We start from the raw sequence: 18320 nt of genomic DNA, 5'->3' as shown, positions 1-18320 counted from the left end.
CTCTCTCACACAGAGGGCGGTGTATACAAGAGGACCCCCCCCCCTTACCTCTCGTTGGGGGGTTCGACGGTGACCTGAGGCTGGTTGGCGTTGGGGCCGTTCTCCCCGGGGCCCGCCGCTCCCTGGGGCGTCAGCTGGGGCCCGTTCTGAGAGGCGCTTCCCTGCGTGGTCGACGTCCCGAAGGGGGTGTAGGCGCTAGGCTTGGTGGAGGCCATTCCCCCGACGGTCTGGGGGCCTGAGGCGGAGGGGGCGGGGGTGCTGTTGACCTGGGCAGGCAGGGCGGCGGCGGCGGCGGCGGCGGTGGGGGTGGCAGCAGCACCGGCGCCGGAGCTGGTAGTGTTGGAGCACGGGGGACCTGAGGTGTTGCTGGAGGAGCTGCTGGGAGTGTGGGATGAGGCGGGCGGGGCCGGGCTGCGCTGGGACAGCAGCGAGGCGTCCAGCGACTGCCCCGACAGGTACGGAGCTGGAGCGAGGGGGGAAGGGGGCACACGGTCAGACTCTAAATTACGAACAAATAGATGGACTGCATTTATGTAGTGCTCTTCTAACAGGTGGCCACTTAAAGCGCTTTACAATATCGCCGCACGTCCACCCATTCATGCACACACCAATGGCGCTTTTCAACCGTGCAAGGAGACAGCCAGCATTGTCGTTCCGAAGCAGTTAGGGGGAGCTGCCTCGCTCTGGGACACCTCGACACCCAGCGAGGAGGAGCCGGGGATCGAACTAGCGACCTTCCGCTTACCAACCAACGCGCGCTCTACCCCCCCCCCCTGAGCCACACCCCAAAAACAGAGTCCAGCGGGATCACGGAGGGACGTTTGTACCGAGGTCGTAGCGGCACACTTGGGCGAATAGCTTGAGCTTGTTGAAGGCGTCGTTGTTCCCGTCCCTGGCGGTCATCTTGAGGAACCAGTCGCTGAGCGGCTGCTCCGTGGCACAGCGGTCCTCCGCCGCGCCCACCTTCACGATGCCCTCGGCGTAGCTCTTACAGATGGGCCGGTGCTTCCCCAGCTGGCACGCCTGGCGAAGAACAGCAGCAACACATTCATGAGAGCCGGTTCAGTACAGGACGGCGTTATGAACTACGGGCTGAGGATCCGTCTCTATGATGATCCAGATGTTTTTTTACAGCCCCATCTGGGGCTGTAAAACAAAAAAACAAAATCTAAATTTTTTCATGCTAACGGTTTGGTAGCTAGATAGACCAATGGTGCATCCAATCACCTGCCACGTATTTCATCAAAGCCTGAATCTAGTGGCAGGTATTCATCAAATATGTGGCAGGTATTTGGATGAACCGTATGAGTCACTGTCCATCACGGAGCTCTTGGTAGGAGGCTGATTGGTTGTATCCACTGGTGGTTCGCACACTAACGCGTAACCTGAAGCCTGGCATGGTCTACGTGATAAAGATCTCTGGAGAATAACATTATGGTCTATGTGCTAAAGATTACATAACGGACTACGGGTACCAGAATACCACAACAAACAAGCACTTGTCAAGCAGAATCAAATGATTACAACAGAATTGTAATTGAATATAGATGTATCGATATACAAAGTGTTGATGTCTTTTTGCAAGTCTTTGAGCCGGATATATCAACAGCCAAACGCCTTGAGCGTTGTGCAGTCACTTTGTAGTGGAGAGGCTGTAAAACCAGTTATCTGGCCCTTTGATCCTTTTTCAGTAGCTGGCCTGTGTAGGCGGAATTCCCCGCAGGTTCATTTTACAATAATAACCGTCAAGAATTCCCCGATATCAAAACTGAAAGTGAAATCAACCAACCCTGCTCTGAACGGATCTGCAATTCAGCTGGATGCCTCACATTTCAAACGTCTAATGGATACAACCTTAAAATCACTGTTTAGACTTGTATCATGCTACCTCTACAGCAGTAAAAGGTCAAACACAGAGACCAGCTGAGCTGTGGGCGCACACGGACAAATACAGACGTTTGATGGGTTGAATAAAAGAAAACGCGCACTTCAAATTGACCGTGTATTCAATTATACTTTGGAGTTCTTGCCTCCCTAATATGGAGGATAATATGACAGACTATGTACTAAAGCTCTGGACAATAACATGACGGAATATGTACTAAAGCTTTGGAAAATAACATGATAGACTGTGTTTCAAACTCTCCGAGATGAACATTATGGACCCTCCGAGTGTTAATAACATGACAGTGTGCTTAGGCCCTGCAGACAGCTGCGCACCTCGTATATGGTGGTGAGGTCCTTGAAGAAGGTGCGGGCCCCTCTGAGCAGCGCGTCGTTGTCCGGGCAGATGACCACGTAGCCCAGGTCCCTCTGGGAGCCGAAGGGGTCCAGCTGCAGCTTCTCCCAGTAAGGCAGGCCGAACGGCGACAGCACCATGAAGTCCACCTCGAAGCCCACCAGGAAGGTGGGGATGGGCAGCGGCTCGGGGGACTCGTCAGTGCCTGGGGGGGAGGGGGGGGGGGCGACGACGACAGAAGGGTTAAATTGACTGTTTATAAGGGCTGTGCAAGTTAATGCGTTAACTACGCAATCTTATTTTAACGCGATAAATATCAGCTGACAAACGTTGTTTTTTTTTCCTTTGAACATTCAATTACACTTGCAGTAAGTGACAGCCTGTTTACAATACCGAAACCTGTGGTGTTGCGTAAGTTTCATATTCAACCCACACTGAGTGAGTCAATGAAACTCCCTCAAGATCACTTGGTCTACTTTTTGCTTATTAAGAGCATTTGGTATGAATGATAATGTGCCATTCCATTTGATAGTCTCATTTAACTTTAACTTTAACTTTGGAGGGGATTTAAAATATAATTTTAAAAGTGCGATTAATCACGAGTTAACTCACCAAAACTGCGATTAATCTCGATTAAAACTTTTAATCTTTGCCCAGCCCTACTGTTCATACAGAGCTTTTCCTAACCAGTGGCCACTCAAAGCGCTGTTTAGTATTCCCTGACATTCATACACACATTCACACAGCAATGGCGGAGACGGCCATGTAAGACGACAGCTCGTCAGGAGCAGTTAGTATGAGGCGTCTTGCCCAAGGACACATCGACACTCAGCTAGGAGGAGCCGGGGATCGAACTAGCAACCTTCAGGTTACAAGCCAACCCGCTCTACCTCCTGAGCCACATGCCACCAGGATTAAAGTGTCAAAGTGATTCAGCATCATACAGCTGCAGGCCTCAAGCAAAAGACAAAAGTATTTAAGTCTGGGATGGCTTCCGACTCATATGGGTGCGGTACAGGTTCAGAAGGGTTGAAGTCTCATGAGCTTCCATCTCATACAGCTGCAACACAACATGGTGTTAGGTGTCGTTTAAGCTTTCATTTACTGTTTTGGTTTATGGTCTAAAAAATGTTTTAGAATCCGATAGAAATAAAGAGCTCTTTATCACGGCAGGACCAACGTCCTAGCTGAACTCGGTGGGTTTCCGCCTAGCTACGTTCATTGAGACCCTCCTGTGGCAGCTGGAACTCAGTTGAACTGAGGACTCAAGGTTCCTCGAGCGGGGAGCCCACTTGGGGTTCCCTGATATTCACATGGTGTCCTCAAAGAGGTGGCTTAAATAAGCCGTCGATATTTGACGCTCCATTTTATTTATAGGCATCCTGTATTTCAACTGACTGCATAATGATTTATAGTAACCAACAAACTCCGACTAATCACTTTGCTTGTAATAGTGATCCGGGCCATTGATATTACCGGGGTACAAACTATTTGTCTGGAAGCAGACTAAAAAGGTCGCAAACTTTACGGAGCTAAGAATGGGGTCACAGGCCAAAAAAAGGTTGGTACCCCTGCGATAAGCCAAGTCTTTGGTGGTCCCTTAAAACGTCTTTTCAACAGCTGTGAAGCGAATAGCTATATAGATAGAACCGGCCTGTTCCATAGCATCTCCTAACGCGATGACCACTGATTCTGCACGGTGCAGCCAGCGCCATGGCCTACCGTAGTGCTGGGCGATTAATCTAATTTCGATCGCGATTTTATCACAAAACTAAAGTAATCGAGTTGTAACTTTTTATTTTTTATTTTTCATTGAATGTTTTGTAGAAAATAGAGAACAGCTCGAATCATATCTGTATATAATTTTAGATTTGAACATTCTCAGTTACAAAGTGTTTTTTGGGAGAGGCATGCTGAATAGATACAGCACGTTTTCATCCTCAAAATTAATCGTTTGAATAGTCGTGATTTCGATATTGAGCAAAATAATCGTGAATATGATTTTCGCCATAAATCGAGCAGCCGTAGCCTACCGTAGGATCCCCTGCCGGCCATCTTGTGGAACTGCTGCCAGGTGAGGGGGCCCTGCACGCCCCAGGAGCGGACGCTCCTCTTCTTCTGGATGGTGTCCTGCAGCACGGGCTGCAGAGACAGCATCACCCGCAGCACGTCCGGTGAGAACAGCTTGCTCATGTCCGCTGCTGTGGGAGGAGGAGGGGTAGAGAGAGAGACGGGTTAGAGACCAGGGTGTGCTGGGGGCTTTCCCAGGGCTCGGTGCGATGCAGACGGCAAGGGAGGTGACAGATGGCAGTTTCTTGGACGGAAACAAAGCGCTGAACCAAAATGTGGACTCATCTTAAAATTTAAATGAACATTTATTTTGCCATTCACTCTGGCACTTAATTGTACACACTTGTTGTATGTTGTACGTCCTGGCTCTTGATGTACACATTTATTGTATGTTGTACATCCTGGCTCTTGATGTACGCACTTATTGTATGTTGTACATCCTGGCACTTAATGTACACACTTATTGTATGTTGTACGTCCTGGCACTTATTACATGTTGTGCGTCTTTGCACTGAAAAAAATAGCACTTAGCAATGCGTAGCATCTTATCCTAGCTATCTTTGTTGTGCGCGGGGAATGGGTTAACCTAGCGACTGTTAGTGTTCGGCACTTGATTCTATGAACATCCTTACAGTTCGGGCAGCGATATATTGTTCTCTCTTCGGTTATAAGTCGGCTCGGATAAAAGGGTCTGCTAAACGCCCCGAACGTAAACGGGACTCACATTTATGTTTCGGCCACTGGTGGAGACAGGTGCTCTTCACCAGCGCCTCGTCCACCTTCCCTCCCGACATGTTGTCCATGAACTGCCGGCCGTGCTCCAGCGCCATGTAGCAGTCGTTGTAGCAGTCTCGCTCCTCCACGCGCACAAACGGGCGCGCCAGCACGCCCAGGGGCCGCGGCAGCAGCAGCTCCACGCCCGCCACGGGGGCGAAGGGGTTGGTGCACTGGTCCTGCAGCAGCAGCACCAGCTCATCTGGGGGCTTCTCCTTCAGACTGCCGCCCCGGTGGAGGGAGGCGGCGCGCAGCTCCTCGTACCGCTTCTCCGTGTCGCGGCCCGAGTCCGAGCCCCGGCCCACCACGTCCAGCTCGTCCTCCAGGAACAGCCCGGCCGACTGGCCGAAGCGCCGGTTGGACACGGCGCTGAAGCCGCACGTGCACGGGTACTGCGCCTCGCCGTCGTCGCTCAGGTACACGCCCACGTCGGCGCCGCGGATGTTCATGTTGCACACGCACACGCAGCAGCTGTCGAAGTTGCAGTCGCGGAACAGGTTCATGACCGACTCGGACAGGATGAGCGTGACGTAGAGGCTGTGCGCCTCCGGGATGGAGGGCACCGTGGCGGGCTCCACCGAGCTCAGCGGGCGGCAGGTGGAGGGCGTGGAGGCCGCCGGCGAGTACAGGTCCGAGTTGTCGTACTTGAGGCCGCGGGGGGTGCGCGGCGTGCGGGGCGTGCGCGGCGTGGGGACGGAGAAGCGGGGCGTGGCCGGCGAGGGGAGGATGCCGGCGCCGCTGTTGCTGGGCGGGGCGCTGTTGGACATGAAGGGCGTGTGGGTCTGGGGCGTGTAGCTCTGGCTGTAGTCGGGCTCCACACTGGGGATGTTGCTATGGGAACGGGAGGGGGGACACAGGGGGGGGTCGTCAATCAATGAGTATTGTACCCCAGCATACCGTCGACTCAATTTGATTATTTACTCATTTGTTGATAGCCAGGGGTATCGAACAAGAAAAATGTAGCTCTAAATCCATGTTATTAAGCAGGTAGTGTTTTTTACCTACAGCCATGACAGCATCCTGCCCCAACAACTTCAACTGAAACTACCACTAGAACTGAAACTACCACTTCCACTAGAACTACCACAACTACCACTACAATTAGAACTACAACTAGAACTACAACTCCCAGGGCCCACCAGGCTGTAGAGGCCCGCAGTGCGATTCTGTACCCGTCTTTGGTGAGCAGGCCCATGGACTGGACCGGTGGTATCAGCTCCATCTTGCCCAGGGTCCAGCTTGGCGTGTACAGGCACTCCTCTGGCAGTTTGATGGGCATCAGACACTGGCTGGGCAGCGTCTTCAGTGGGGCGTACATGGTACAGCCCACTAGCGCGGGGCACGCCTCCGGCTTGTACACGAAGGAGAAGTCCTGGAAGGGGAACACGCCGGTTTAGTCGTTTTTAATCTAGGTCAAATTCTTTGACAGTTCAGCTGGCTATTTTCCCCTACTTCCAATCAAAAATAGCAGCCTAAAATGGGCATAATCTAATCAAATCATTCCGTATGATTTATCCGGTGCCAATTCCAAATTCGAATTTTAACTAAACATACATTAAATTATTTAAAAACTTTAAATATTTAATTAACCTAGATCAGATCACAGTAGTACAAACCGGAACGTATAAAACAAGTAACATCGAAGGCTTCATAACGAGCTGTTTGACGACGGCCCAGCGGCACTGCCAGTGGACTAGGGCTGCTCGATTATGGCAAAAAATTATAGTCACGATTATTTTGGCAATATTGAAATCACCATTATTCAAACTATTATTTTTGAGTTTGAAAACATGTTGTATTTATAAATACTGTTCTGCCCTTTCTATCAAACTTAAAACTTTTCTTTTTTTTTTATGAAAAACTCGATAATGTTAATTTTCTGATCGTTTGACCCTAAAATCGAAATCAAAGTTCAATTAATCGCCCAGCCCTACGGTGGACCCACCTTGATCTCAGCGGGTCGGGGGCTGCAGAAGCCCTCCTCCACCTCGGCCTTGAAGTGGCCGGCGAGCAGCCCCCCGTCCAGCAGCGAGAGGCCGGCCGCGCCCTCCAGCCCTCCGTAGTCCTTGCCCCCGTGGTTCATGGGGGAGTAGCTCATGATGTGCTGCTCCAGGGAGGGCGGCGTGGGGAACATCTGGTGGAGGTCCGCCGAGCCTGGAGGGTGGGGGAGGGAGGGATGGATCGGATTAGTCCCAGAGGGAGAGGTCAAGGAGGGGGGCGGGAGGGAGGGGGAGGGGAATGGATGAATGGAAACCACGTACTTATGCACGACAGCGGGTCCAGAGTGTTGGGCTTCCCGTCCTTGGAGAACTTGTCTTCGCCGCCGGCGACTGCTCGTCTGATCCCGGGCTGTGTGTGTGGAAACGTACATTAGAATAACGGCCATTAAAAATGACTTAAACAGGCTATCTGCATAATGGGCTGCTACAAGAACAAATTATTTTAATTGACACAAAAAAAACAATTAACAGGAGTACATGATGGGTTGCAGTGTGTGTGTGCACACATTAAAATTCAACCCGTCCTATACTCCTGTTAAAAGTTTTATTTGTGTCAATTGCCCCCACAACTTAAAGGAACAATTGGTGCTAAATAAATCTGCAGGCTTTTTTGCGCACATCCTCATTTTGTGCCTAATGTCTTCTTCACGCGCTGGCGGCGGGCCTGTCTAGTGGCTGATTGATGTGGTTTCTGTCCAATGGGGAAACGGCCAACAGGCTTGGAAGAGACTTCCTATCCGATGGCGGTCTTGGTCATTGTCACAACAGCAGCGCGTGAACACCGCAGTTGGCATGTGACCACAGGTAGCATGTGACCAAACGGCCACACGTAAACGTCAAACTGTTTTTTTACTCATTTAATATATTGAAATAAAAAATAATAATACGGTGAACCAATTAATTACTATTACAATTAAAAGATGAAATATGAACGTTAACGACATCATCTATAAAAAAATATTTAAAAACATGAGAGCGAGTAGTGCGGACTGACCGCGAGGTCGTCCTCGTCCGAGTTGAAGATCTTGTCCAGGTCGCTATAGGAAACGGCCAGGTCGTTCTCGTGGATCAGGCTGGTGGAGGCGGGCGGCTTGGCAGCCCCCTGGCCGTCTGCACGCAACAACAGAAGAAGACAGCGTTGTCATGGGCTACCGCCACGGGAAACGTCAACAGGCTGAAGCACTGGGTCGAGGGGACTCGTTAAGCCACGAGAGGCCCTGGCTCAATGAGTTACCAACAGTGAGCTGGCGACTAACGATGCCCCTTAGATGTTTTTAAATCTAAATGTGGTTCTTTTGTGAAACTGTTACTATGACTACCAAGTAAGTATTTCCCAAAATAAACCGCAACATAAATTGAAAACACATTTATTGAAAAAAAATGATTATTCTTCTACCAAGCGATAGTTCCTCAAGACCGCAGAAGTGTTTTTTCCAAGCAACACAGGCTAGCATAATTGGAGATTGGTGACTTAATACTAAAAATGAATTGTTACGTGGTCAGCTGTGTTTTACAACTGATGCGAGCCCATCAAAACAGAGCACCGGAAATATACATTTCAGATATACAAATGAAACATAAAGAAATGACGTACCATCAGCAGAGGATCCACCGTCGTCTTCCCCCTGTGCCATGCGAATAAAGATTCAAAATGAGGATTAGTCACAGAAAAACACACATTGCAATTTTCAATCAAGTCGTCCAATCAAAGGAATCTCTAAACGCAACAATTCACCGGAGCTGTTCAAGAAATGCATACGCCACACATAAGAAACCCCACGCTGTTTACACAGCAAACGCATACTTAACCACACCCTATACGTACTCCTTCATTGTAAAAGCATATTGGGTATCAAAGGATTCAGTGTAAAGAATAAAAACACATTGTTTTGTTGACACCGACTGCCTACTTCAGCAAGCCCATTCCAGCCCCAGGGGCCATACATCACACGAGACGACTCCTTCAACGTAAAGACGGGGGTGGTTTAAAAATAAACGCCGCGTGGGTAACTGGGCCACGGACGGCGCCGGTCACTTCCCGCAGCGCACCGAAAGGGGGCGGGGCTCACGTTTTGCTTCTTGTTGGCGTCCCTCTCTCCCGCCTTGTCCTTCTTCTCGCCGAAGCTGAAGTCCTCGTCTCCGTCTCCGTCCACGAAGGCGTAGGGGTCCAGCTCGCCGTGGTCGCCGTCGCGGCTCAGCGACACCAGGTGGTTGTTCCTCCGCTGGGCGTACGTCTTCAGCAGCTCGGCGGACACCTTCAGCGTCTGACTGGTCCCCGCCATCAGCCTGAGGGGGGGGGGGGGAGACAAGGGCCCGGGTGAGAGTCCGGTGGGATGTCCGCTTCTCTCCCTGACTCGAGGCGTGGCGTTTTACCGTTATCAGTTATCGGAAATGCCTCAGATACTGCCTAAAAAGGCCGATATCGCCTAAAAGGCGGCATTGAGTAAGTCTATGCGGCGATGTAATAGCATCACATGACAAAGCTCCTTTAATACGTAGGCAAAGAACATCAAAACACGTGTGGTGTTGTGCGTTCGTTAACGGACAATCAAGAGAGAACACTTCAATAAGAACAAGTGATATTAGTAGTTACAATACTACATTCTGCGTTGGTTTATATACTCTGTATCGGACGATGAGCAATTTCAGGAACCGCTATGGGGAATACTCACTCGGTCACGGACACGATGGCGTCCAGCCCGGCCCCTGAGTCCCCCGAGTCCCTGATCTTGTCCACGGGCAGCGGCGGCGGCAGGAAGTCCGAGTCCCTCTTCCTGGGCAGGTTGAAGTACTTCCAGGGGTTGTGGGTCGAGTCCTCGTTGGGGTTGACGGCCGAGCCCACGAACACGACGGGCTCCAGGGACTCGGCGTAGGCCGGGGGGAAGGACCGGGCCATGGCGCCCAGGTGGGGCTCCTCGGCGTGGGGGCCCTTCTGGGGCAGCATGCAGGGCTCCACCGAGGGCGGGTAGAAAGGCTGGTGGATGGGCGTGGACGAGCTCTTCATGGCCGGCGGCTCGCCCTCCGCGTGCACGCAGGGGTGGGGGCTGAGGGGCGGGGGCTGGGGGGAGCCGGCCAGGTCGGAGGGCGGGCCGTGGGGGTGCAGCGTCGGCGCCTTGGAGGAGGGCGCCGTGTCCACGTGGTGCAGGCTGGGGTAGCCCTCCTCGGGGGCTCCTCGCGGGCAGAAGCGCTGCACCTGGGGCTCGGGGTACTGCTCCTCGGCGGCGGTGCTGCGGTGGTGGAAGGGCGTCTGGGGCCTCTTGGGCTGCTTGTCGCCCTTCTCCAGCTTCTCCCCCAGCTTGTGCTTGGGGGGCGGGGTGGGGAGCGGTCCCGAGGCCGGGGGGTGCGTTGAGGTGCTGCTGGTTCGTTGCTTCTGGTTCTTGTGCCTGAAAGGGAAGCGCGCGTTAGACGACACGTTCAGAACATCCCATCATGTGGTACCACACGTCATATCAGGGTTTCGGTTCGGTTGGTCGTGGTTGGAGTACCTTGTGCAATTGCAGTGGGCCCGGTGAGAGGGCTCCAAAAAATCCCAAAGGTCAGTTCTATCCGTTTTGCTCTCACAGGTTCCGTTGGTCAGGGCGGAAAACTTCCTCCTTGAAAAAGGGGAAACATCAAAAGTTAAAAACATGAACTTGTACGAGAGTTCAGCTAGACTCTGCATAGCCTCTCCCCCATACACACTCCTTGCACTTTGCAAATAGTACTTAGCATTGTGTAGCCTCTTATCCTAGCTATCTTTGCTTTGCACAGGGAATGGGTTAACCTAGCGATTGTTAGTGTTTGGCCCTTGGTTCTTTGAACACCCTTACAGGACCAACAGCGATACATTGTTTCGCTTTCTTCTGACAAAGTACTTATTGTGAATGACTTTGGTAAATGCGTCTGCTAAATGCCCTAAATGTAAATGTACTACAGAGTCACACAGTGCCAGATGTACGAGTCAGAGGACCCCCTTGGGGGGGGGGGGGGGTTTGATGGCCGGTGGGGGACCTACTTGTTGTCGGCGCGGTTGATGTTGTACTCCTGCCACACCGTCTCCACCACCTGGCAGGCCAGCCTGCTGGGGACCTTGCCCCCGTGGGGGCCCCCTCTGCTGGAGCTGAAGCCGTCCGTCGCGGAGGCCAGCTTCAGCCACCGCTGGGCGGGCTGGCAGTCTGCGGGACAGGGGGGAGGGGGCACGCGTGGACACGGATGAGGGGAGGTTTCCATGGCGATTCAAAACCAAAATCACGTTACGGTTTAGAAGATGTCATTTATTTATGCCAGATGGGGAATGTGGGGCAAACGTTGTCATGTTCCTTGGGTTTTTAAGCCAAGATCCAACACTTTGTTTAATAGTTTGTTTGGTGTGATTTAAATCCATCTACAGCATTCTATTAACAAATCAGAATAGCTATTAATTAATAGAATAAACGGAGATCCAATTATCTTGGGAGGGTAATGAGGACCGTCTGGTCTCACCGGTCTGAGCTTCCTCGGGAGACGTGGGGGGCGTGAGGGTGACGGAGGACATGGCGGGGTCCCGGTGCGAGGACTGGCCCTGCTGCCCCCCACACAGGCTCCCCGACGGGTGGCCCGCGCCCTGGGGGGCCGCGGCCGGGACGTCCGACAGGGGGAAGAGCACGAGGCAGGCGGGGTACACCATCCTCACGCCGGCTGCAAGGGAGCGGGGACAAAGTAACGGTCACCACACAAGATGTACTGTGCTCCTCAGGGTGTCAGCGCAGGAAGGACAGTCATTAAGGAATATTTGGTCGAAAAGTAGCAAATTCTAAGAAATAATGAAAGCAAAAAAATAAAACATCCATGTCCGTGATTTTCCCTCCGACGAGATTCACTGCATTTACAATAAAACAAAAATTACCCTGAGGAAAATAACATAAGACCCAAAAAGCAATAGTTATTAATTATTTTGTGGAAAAGTAGCAAATACTAAGAAAGATAAGTAGCAAATACTAAGATAGACATGAAGTAACCACTACAACGACAAAACAAAAAACACCCCCGAAAAAAAAGAAAACAAAAAAAGACTGAAAATTCGAGCGATGTCACCGTACCAACGAGGACTTCGACAGCCGCCAGCGAGTCGTCCTCCCAATCGCCGTCGTCCATCTTGTCCTCCGGGACCTCCTTGGGGGTGGGGCTGATGGGGTAGAACTGCCGCCACTCCTCGATGAGCTTCTGGGTGGGGTGGTCCGACATCTTGAACGCCTGGCCCGTGAGGGTTCCGTTGAGGCCGTAGGGGCTCAGGATGACTGGGGGGGAGGGGAGGGAGACTTGAGTGTGTGGTGGCGTGGCTACAGCAAAGGTGTCGTTATGGATAAAGACAACGGACAGCGAAGCACACCGTCCTGGAAATATCAATCATAACTAGGGGGTGGTTGACTAATTGAATTTTGATTGCGATTTCGATTTTAGCGTCAAACGATGGCAAAATTACCATAATATAGTTTTTCGATTATTTTTCTTTTTTTTATTATATAGAAAGGGCAGAACAGCTGGATACATATCTGTATATTATTTTAGATTGGATTTTTTTTTAATTTTGACCATTTTGTGTATTTATTTAAGGCGTACTCAGTTTCAAAGTTTTTTTGGGGAGTGACATGCAGAATAAATATGTTCAACAAAAAATGTTTTCAAACTCAAAAATAATCGTTTGAATAATCGTCATTTCAATATTTACCAAGATTATCAGGATTATGATTTTTCTCATCATCGAGCAGCCCTAATCATAACCATAATATACAAATATATTAACCTTTTTTTAAATAATAACTACTCGCATTAAAAGGAATTGTATTCTCCCTGTACCTAGAGATACCCTCCCTTCCTCTTTCTGACAGAGCTATTCAGATAGTTGGCATTTGCATTGCATTCACAAAGTCTGATACTCAGGCCATGCCAATCGACTGACTTCTTTGTTGTCGATTCCTTTAACAGTGTTGCAGCCTTGCTTGCAGACTTGCAAACTGCCCACTTCCACCATAGTGTTTTTCAGTTTAACTTGGACTCTCCCACCAATCCTAAACTCTCCACGATGGTCACTCCCCCACACCTTTGTTACCTTTGCATTCACAACCGACAATGCAAACATTTCCCTGTAAGAATCTTGTTCACCAATTGTCTCACTGAATGCATCCTTGGTAACTTTGCTGCCTGGACTTTCCCATGATCATGCTCCGATATTAAATCAAATATTCGGCTGGCCGACGTGAGATTCTCTTCAGACACAGTGGTGTCAGTTCAGGGTAATGACACGCACTTCATAACAACCAGGTTTTAAGGTCACCGGTATTCTCCTACATAACACGTTTCGGAACTTATCATTACATAAGCAAACATGAATTTCCTTTGAAGACATCTCTGAGCGATTCCATGCATACACAAACACTATACAATGCAGTCACAAAGGGAGGGGGGATTTGGTATGTCAGCCGAAATGTTTAAACAATCCACAGGTGTCCATAACCCTAACATGCAGGTGCCTTAAGCAGCACTTTCTCTAAACCTTCTTCGTTTGAGGCTTTTAATTTGAAGGTCTTTACAGATCATGGGAAATCCTTTCTATACGTATACGACTATACTCATGGTACTACACAATAAACAGCGCCCCGAGGGAAGGCCTCAGAGGGTTACAGTGCAAGTATACCACTCCAACTCCGTAATCAGACTCCGTAACTCGGGAGACCCCTCAAGCATTCGTAGTTCTCCGTCGGGTTGTCGGACATGCAATGCAATCCGCCGCCCGATCGATCTTATATGGTGACTACAAACCATGTAAATAGTTTTGTAAATAAACTGCCAAAGCTTTACAAATCCTATTTGGTGTTTCATTGGTCCTTAATGTGCAAAGTAAACAATGTACAAAATAAATAAGGTGCAAAGTCAAACCGGAGAAGTGATTCCGGAAATGATTTTGTTAGAGGACCAATCACAGCCCTTGCCGTCTCCGTTGCGTTGACGGATAGTTAAAAAACATTGGATGCGCGTAAGCTACGGAGAGGGTCTCCGACAGGCTCTCCGGCTACGGAGGGGGCTCTCCGTGTCTACGTACAGCACTTTACCCGAGGACTATAAACCGGCCTTTGGTCGGAAGGCCTGAGCGGTAGCGGCCTGTGTGGGGTCGGTGCCAGGGGTGGGGGGGGGGGGGCTGGCGTTACCTTGCAGCGGGCTGGAGCTCTGCTGGACCAGGCCAAGGTGCTCCTCGCTGAGCCGCTGCACGGGCTGGTGCTGGGCGATCTCCACGCTCGTGCACACGTTGCTGTCGCCGTGCACGAAGAAGGTGAAGGCACATGACAGGTGCTCGCTGTGGACCCATCAATGATGGGGGGGGGGGGGGGGGGGGGAGAGGAGAGGCAGCAGGTGTCAATGCGAGGCAGGCAATATTCAAATTATATGACAATCAATAAATACATATAAATAAATGAATGAGCAAGCACGTGATTACCAAATAGCAGAACAACAACAACAACAACAACAACAACAACAGACTACCTCCTCCCCCCCCCCCCCCCCCCTCAGACAGCCTGATACAAGTAGCCAGTAGCCGGCCGGCCCAGGTGTCAACAACACACCCGGTGTGCTTGTGTAAGCCGAGTAGGCTGTTTTGATGTTTGGAGTTATCAGTGCACTGTCGCGTGCAGAGAAGGCCCATTGTGAAGGGGTGACTCAGAGGGCGGGCGGGGGGGGAGGAGCCGGGGAGGCGTGGGGACTGCGCAGAGGCCAAGAGAAAGAGGATGCGAGAGGCCCAATTCCTGGCATATTTGGCTGCTCACTTTGCTTCATGTCATTAAAGGGCACCCCCCTTCCCTGCGTGGTGAGAAGTGGGCGTGGCACAATGACTGCCTACACCGCCGGCACTTTTCACACCTCTAATCAAGACAGTTTGGGGGGAGAGCCAGTCCCCCTTGCGCCGGCCCCTTCACAATCCTTAATGCTAAACATGCAAGTTATAAATAACAGGAGTTTCTTTTTTTTTATAGGAGTCGTTACAACGGCCATCCATCTTTATTCTGCGCGGAGTTCTGGAAGGGCCGGGTAAACGCACTAAAATAGTTCTTGTTGACATGGTTGCCGTAAAACCACACTGCAGACTCAGCCGTTTCCAAAGACTGCCCCGCTTACGCGAGAGAGAGAGAGAGTCACACCCAACCCAAAACACTTCAAAGCCCATAAACAGTGTGACACCGGCGAACAAGTCACTCAATCACCAACCCCATAATGCTGTGCAGCAACACAGCGAGCCACTACACCAAGACAGATCAGGATCAAAACGGATATGCCTTGAGATTAATGATTTATGTAATCAGACCGGCCCGCGGCCCTGTTCAAACTGCTGTGAGATTATTCCTCCATAACAATACTTCAAAACAGTAACCGCGAGTGTTTCCTCAAAAGAAGGAACACTGAAGAGATCATATCTGACTTCTGTGACAGTGCCTGATAGATCCTAGCCAAAAAGGTTACTAGCATTAAGAGCATGTTAGGGGGAAACCAATTTGATCGCAACATGCTTAAGTGACAAAACATGCCATTTGTGCCTTAGCCTGTTGCAGGGTTTATAAAAAGGGGGGGGTGGGGGGGTGCGAGAACACGTTCACACAGCAATTTTGGCTAGTTTTTCTGTATAAATGAAAGTGTTGGGCTTACTTCGTTTATCCATGAAATAACAACGATAAGAAGATAGCCAAAAAGTTGAACATTCCCTTTACTTTTCATGTTGTGTTCAAGACAAAAGCCAAACTTGCCTCATGCAGAACATGTAAGGGAAAGGGGGAGAAAAAAAAAAAGGAGTCTATAAAATTTCCCTTTCAGTAAACTGACAACGCTAAGCATACCGTTTCCATGATTCATAGGCTAGTGGTGGCCTGCTGTTTATGTAGACTATACATCAACGGAAATAGCCTACTTCCAAGACGTGATACTATTTTCTTAAATAAAGACTGTTCTGATTGATGAATCACCAGGCGGCTCTGATGCAACGTTTTACTCATTTCGTTAGAACAGCATAAATCCTTAACGCCGTACACTGCACAATCGTGCACAGACATTTGTTGTATTACATAATGAGTTCTCTAGATATAGTGGCAATTGCTCAATTCCTGACATTCTCCTGTCTGGAGAAGAAGCCTACAAGCCCACACATTCCAGGAACCAAGTGACTCAGGAGCGCTGTGAACAGAACCATCTAGAAAGTCCAGATTCTCAATCATCCCAGGCCAGGAGTCACCACGATGCAATACAGCCCGACTGACTCACAGCGTTTTCCCACAGAAATGTAGTTCATTCCAATAATGAGCTAGGAAAATGCATAGATCTTCCCAAACTAGATCTAAATGTAATGTATGGGGTATAAAATTTGATTGGGAAAAACCCTGGATGCGATTGTCTCAAGTTGTAGCTGCCGATGTAGATCCTGACATAGCTTTTTCACACAATCTGACTGATCGTGAAAAACAAAACTGAGAGGGTCCAAGAAAGTTTTGACTAATAATGCAAATAAAAGACCGGGGCACAGCACAGAAGAAACTATTGCAACAGTTTCAGGTCTGCCGGCTTTCCTGCCGTTCCAGGTGTTTATCTTAAGCAAACAGCTGTCCATTTATCTTTTATGTGATAACCTGCCCACCGTGAAGCTGGTGACGGATAACTTTTAAACACTTGTTTTATATCAACTTAATGCTACACTTGGCCTTGCTGTTAATCAATAGTTCACAAGGAAAACTGATTGAACCGTTTTTCTATCACGGCAAAGTAGTAGCATAAGTATTAATCTTTAATAGTTGTAAATACATAGTAAGGAGCCTCTAATCAAAAACTATTTCCAACATTATTATTACAAATTTAGCCGTGTATCTCAATCCAACATCCTACATGAACGCCTTGTTTACTCAAAGATTATTTGTTTTATAAATTCTATGTACTAAAACAGATTGTTGGCAAAGAAGGATAAGGGAGCAACTTTCAGAAGTCTACCAGAATAAGATATGCATCCAGTCCCATCGATCGAAATAGAAGGTACGTGGTCAGAGGTAAATGTAAAGAAAGTGAAACCAAGAAACAACTTAAGAACACAAAGGATGACAACCCAACACGGAGCCGGACGAACCTCTTGTTGATGGGCTTCTCGTCCTTCTCGTAGGGCTTCACAAACCACTTCCCGATGCGCACGAAGCCGCGGTTCATGAGGCAGCGCTCCAGCAGGTTGTGGATGGCTTTGAACAGGAGCGTGCGGCACTCGTACGACAGGCCGCTCTCCCACTCCCCGTCCTCCTCGCCTGCACATGACACAAGTAGTCAGGTTAGAACCGGCGCCACAGAGCAACCTCAACGCACTTATCACATCGACAGTAGCATCACTGAGCAACTCTCACCGCGCTCTGGCCCAAAGAATCAGGTGTTTCAGAATACCAACCAGGGCTGACCAATACTGAAATAAGGCTATGGAGGCTGGTAGATTGGCTTGATTTACCAGCCCAAAAGAAACCACGGTAATCTATCGAGTGGCTGGTAAAATTTGAACATTCACGAGCCATCGGCCTTAAAGTACATTTTGCCCCTTGTTACCATCCCCCATCTGTTAAAACGTAACGTTAAAAATAACTTTTTCAGTTAATAATTAGAAGCAAGCTCAATAGAACCGCTCTGACCATATAATGGCAAGATGTAAACACAAGGATCGGAATTACCTATGTTTTGCTTTTTGCATATAACCACAATTATAACGCTGCAAGCACGTTTGGATGAAGCCAAAGAATGAAAAACGAGGAGCAAATGTAGAACACCCATTCGGAGCTGGAACATACTTGAGAGCTCGTTGTGGATCAGCTCTGCGAAGCTGGGGTCGTCTCCCCACCAGAAGAGCCATAGCTCCCTGCGTCCCGGGGTCTGGTGTCGCCTCCATACACTCAGAACGTCCGACGAAAGGCAGCGACTGAAGCTGCAGAGGATGGGGTCCTCCTCAGTCACCGGGAAGAGGATGGGAGACGAGGTGGGACCCTGCCACACGAAACGCCTCCATTTAATCCCCGTCAAGTCGGCCTGAGAAATTTGGACAGGGGACAATTTGAGATGGATGGAGAGTTAGCAATGCCATCTCTGCAGTGCTGAAACCAAACATCTGTTGATAAAAACATTTCTGAGTAATGTAAAAAATGAGTACCGACAAACAATTTAACCCTAATGATATCTTATGGCTAATAAACACCATTAGACTTGAAACTTCAAATATTGTG

General features: G+C 49.6%; 1 protein-coding gene across 1 annotated transcript in view; it reads right to left on the bottom strand.

The window, feature by feature from the left end:
* The window catches only part of LOC132475223 (mediator of RNA polymerase II transcription subunit 13-like), a 28685-nt gene that overhangs the window by 8904 nt on the left and 1461 nt on the right, over nt 1-18320 (bottom strand). Inside the window, exons 2-20 of the mRNA XM_060076229.1 lie at nt 17892-18126; nt 17195-17363; nt 14247-14392; nt 12141-12338; nt 11545-11739; nt 11078-11237; nt 10569-10676; nt 9756-10466; nt 9153-9369; nt 8678-8708; nt 8078-8193; nt 7345-7432; nt 7029-7237; nt 6256-6455; nt 5034-5914; nt 4273-4440; nt 2221-2444; nt 828-1023; nt 49-463 (exon numbers count right to left, since the gene is read on the bottom strand). Of these exons, the coding sequence (XP_059932212.1) occupies nt 49-463; nt 828-1023; nt 2221-2444; nt 4273-4440; nt 5034-5914; nt 6256-6455; nt 7029-7237; nt 7345-7432; nt 8078-8193; nt 8678-8708; nt 9153-9369; nt 9756-10466; nt 10569-10676; nt 11078-11237; nt 11545-11739; nt 12141-12338; nt 14247-14392; nt 17195-17363; nt 17892-18126 (4667 nt within the window). The remainder of the gene's footprint in view (nt 1-48; nt 464-827; nt 1024-2220; nt 2445-4272; nt 4441-5033; nt 5915-6255; nt 6456-7028; nt 7238-7344; nt 7433-8077; nt 8194-8677; nt 8709-9152; nt 9370-9755; nt 10467-10568; nt 10677-11077; nt 11238-11544; nt 11740-12140; nt 12339-14246; nt 14393-17194; nt 17364-17891; nt 18127-18320) is intronic.

This window comes from Gadus macrocephalus, chromosome 16 (assembly GCF_031168955.1).
Source record: "Gadus macrocephalus chromosome 16, ASM3116895v1".
In the NCBI taxonomy this organism is placed as follows: Eukaryota; Metazoa; Chordata; class Actinopteri; order Gadiformes; family Gadidae; genus Gadus; species Gadus macrocephalus.
Note: the sequence above shows the minus strand (reverse complement) of the source record. Positions and strands in the feature narration are given on the sequence as shown.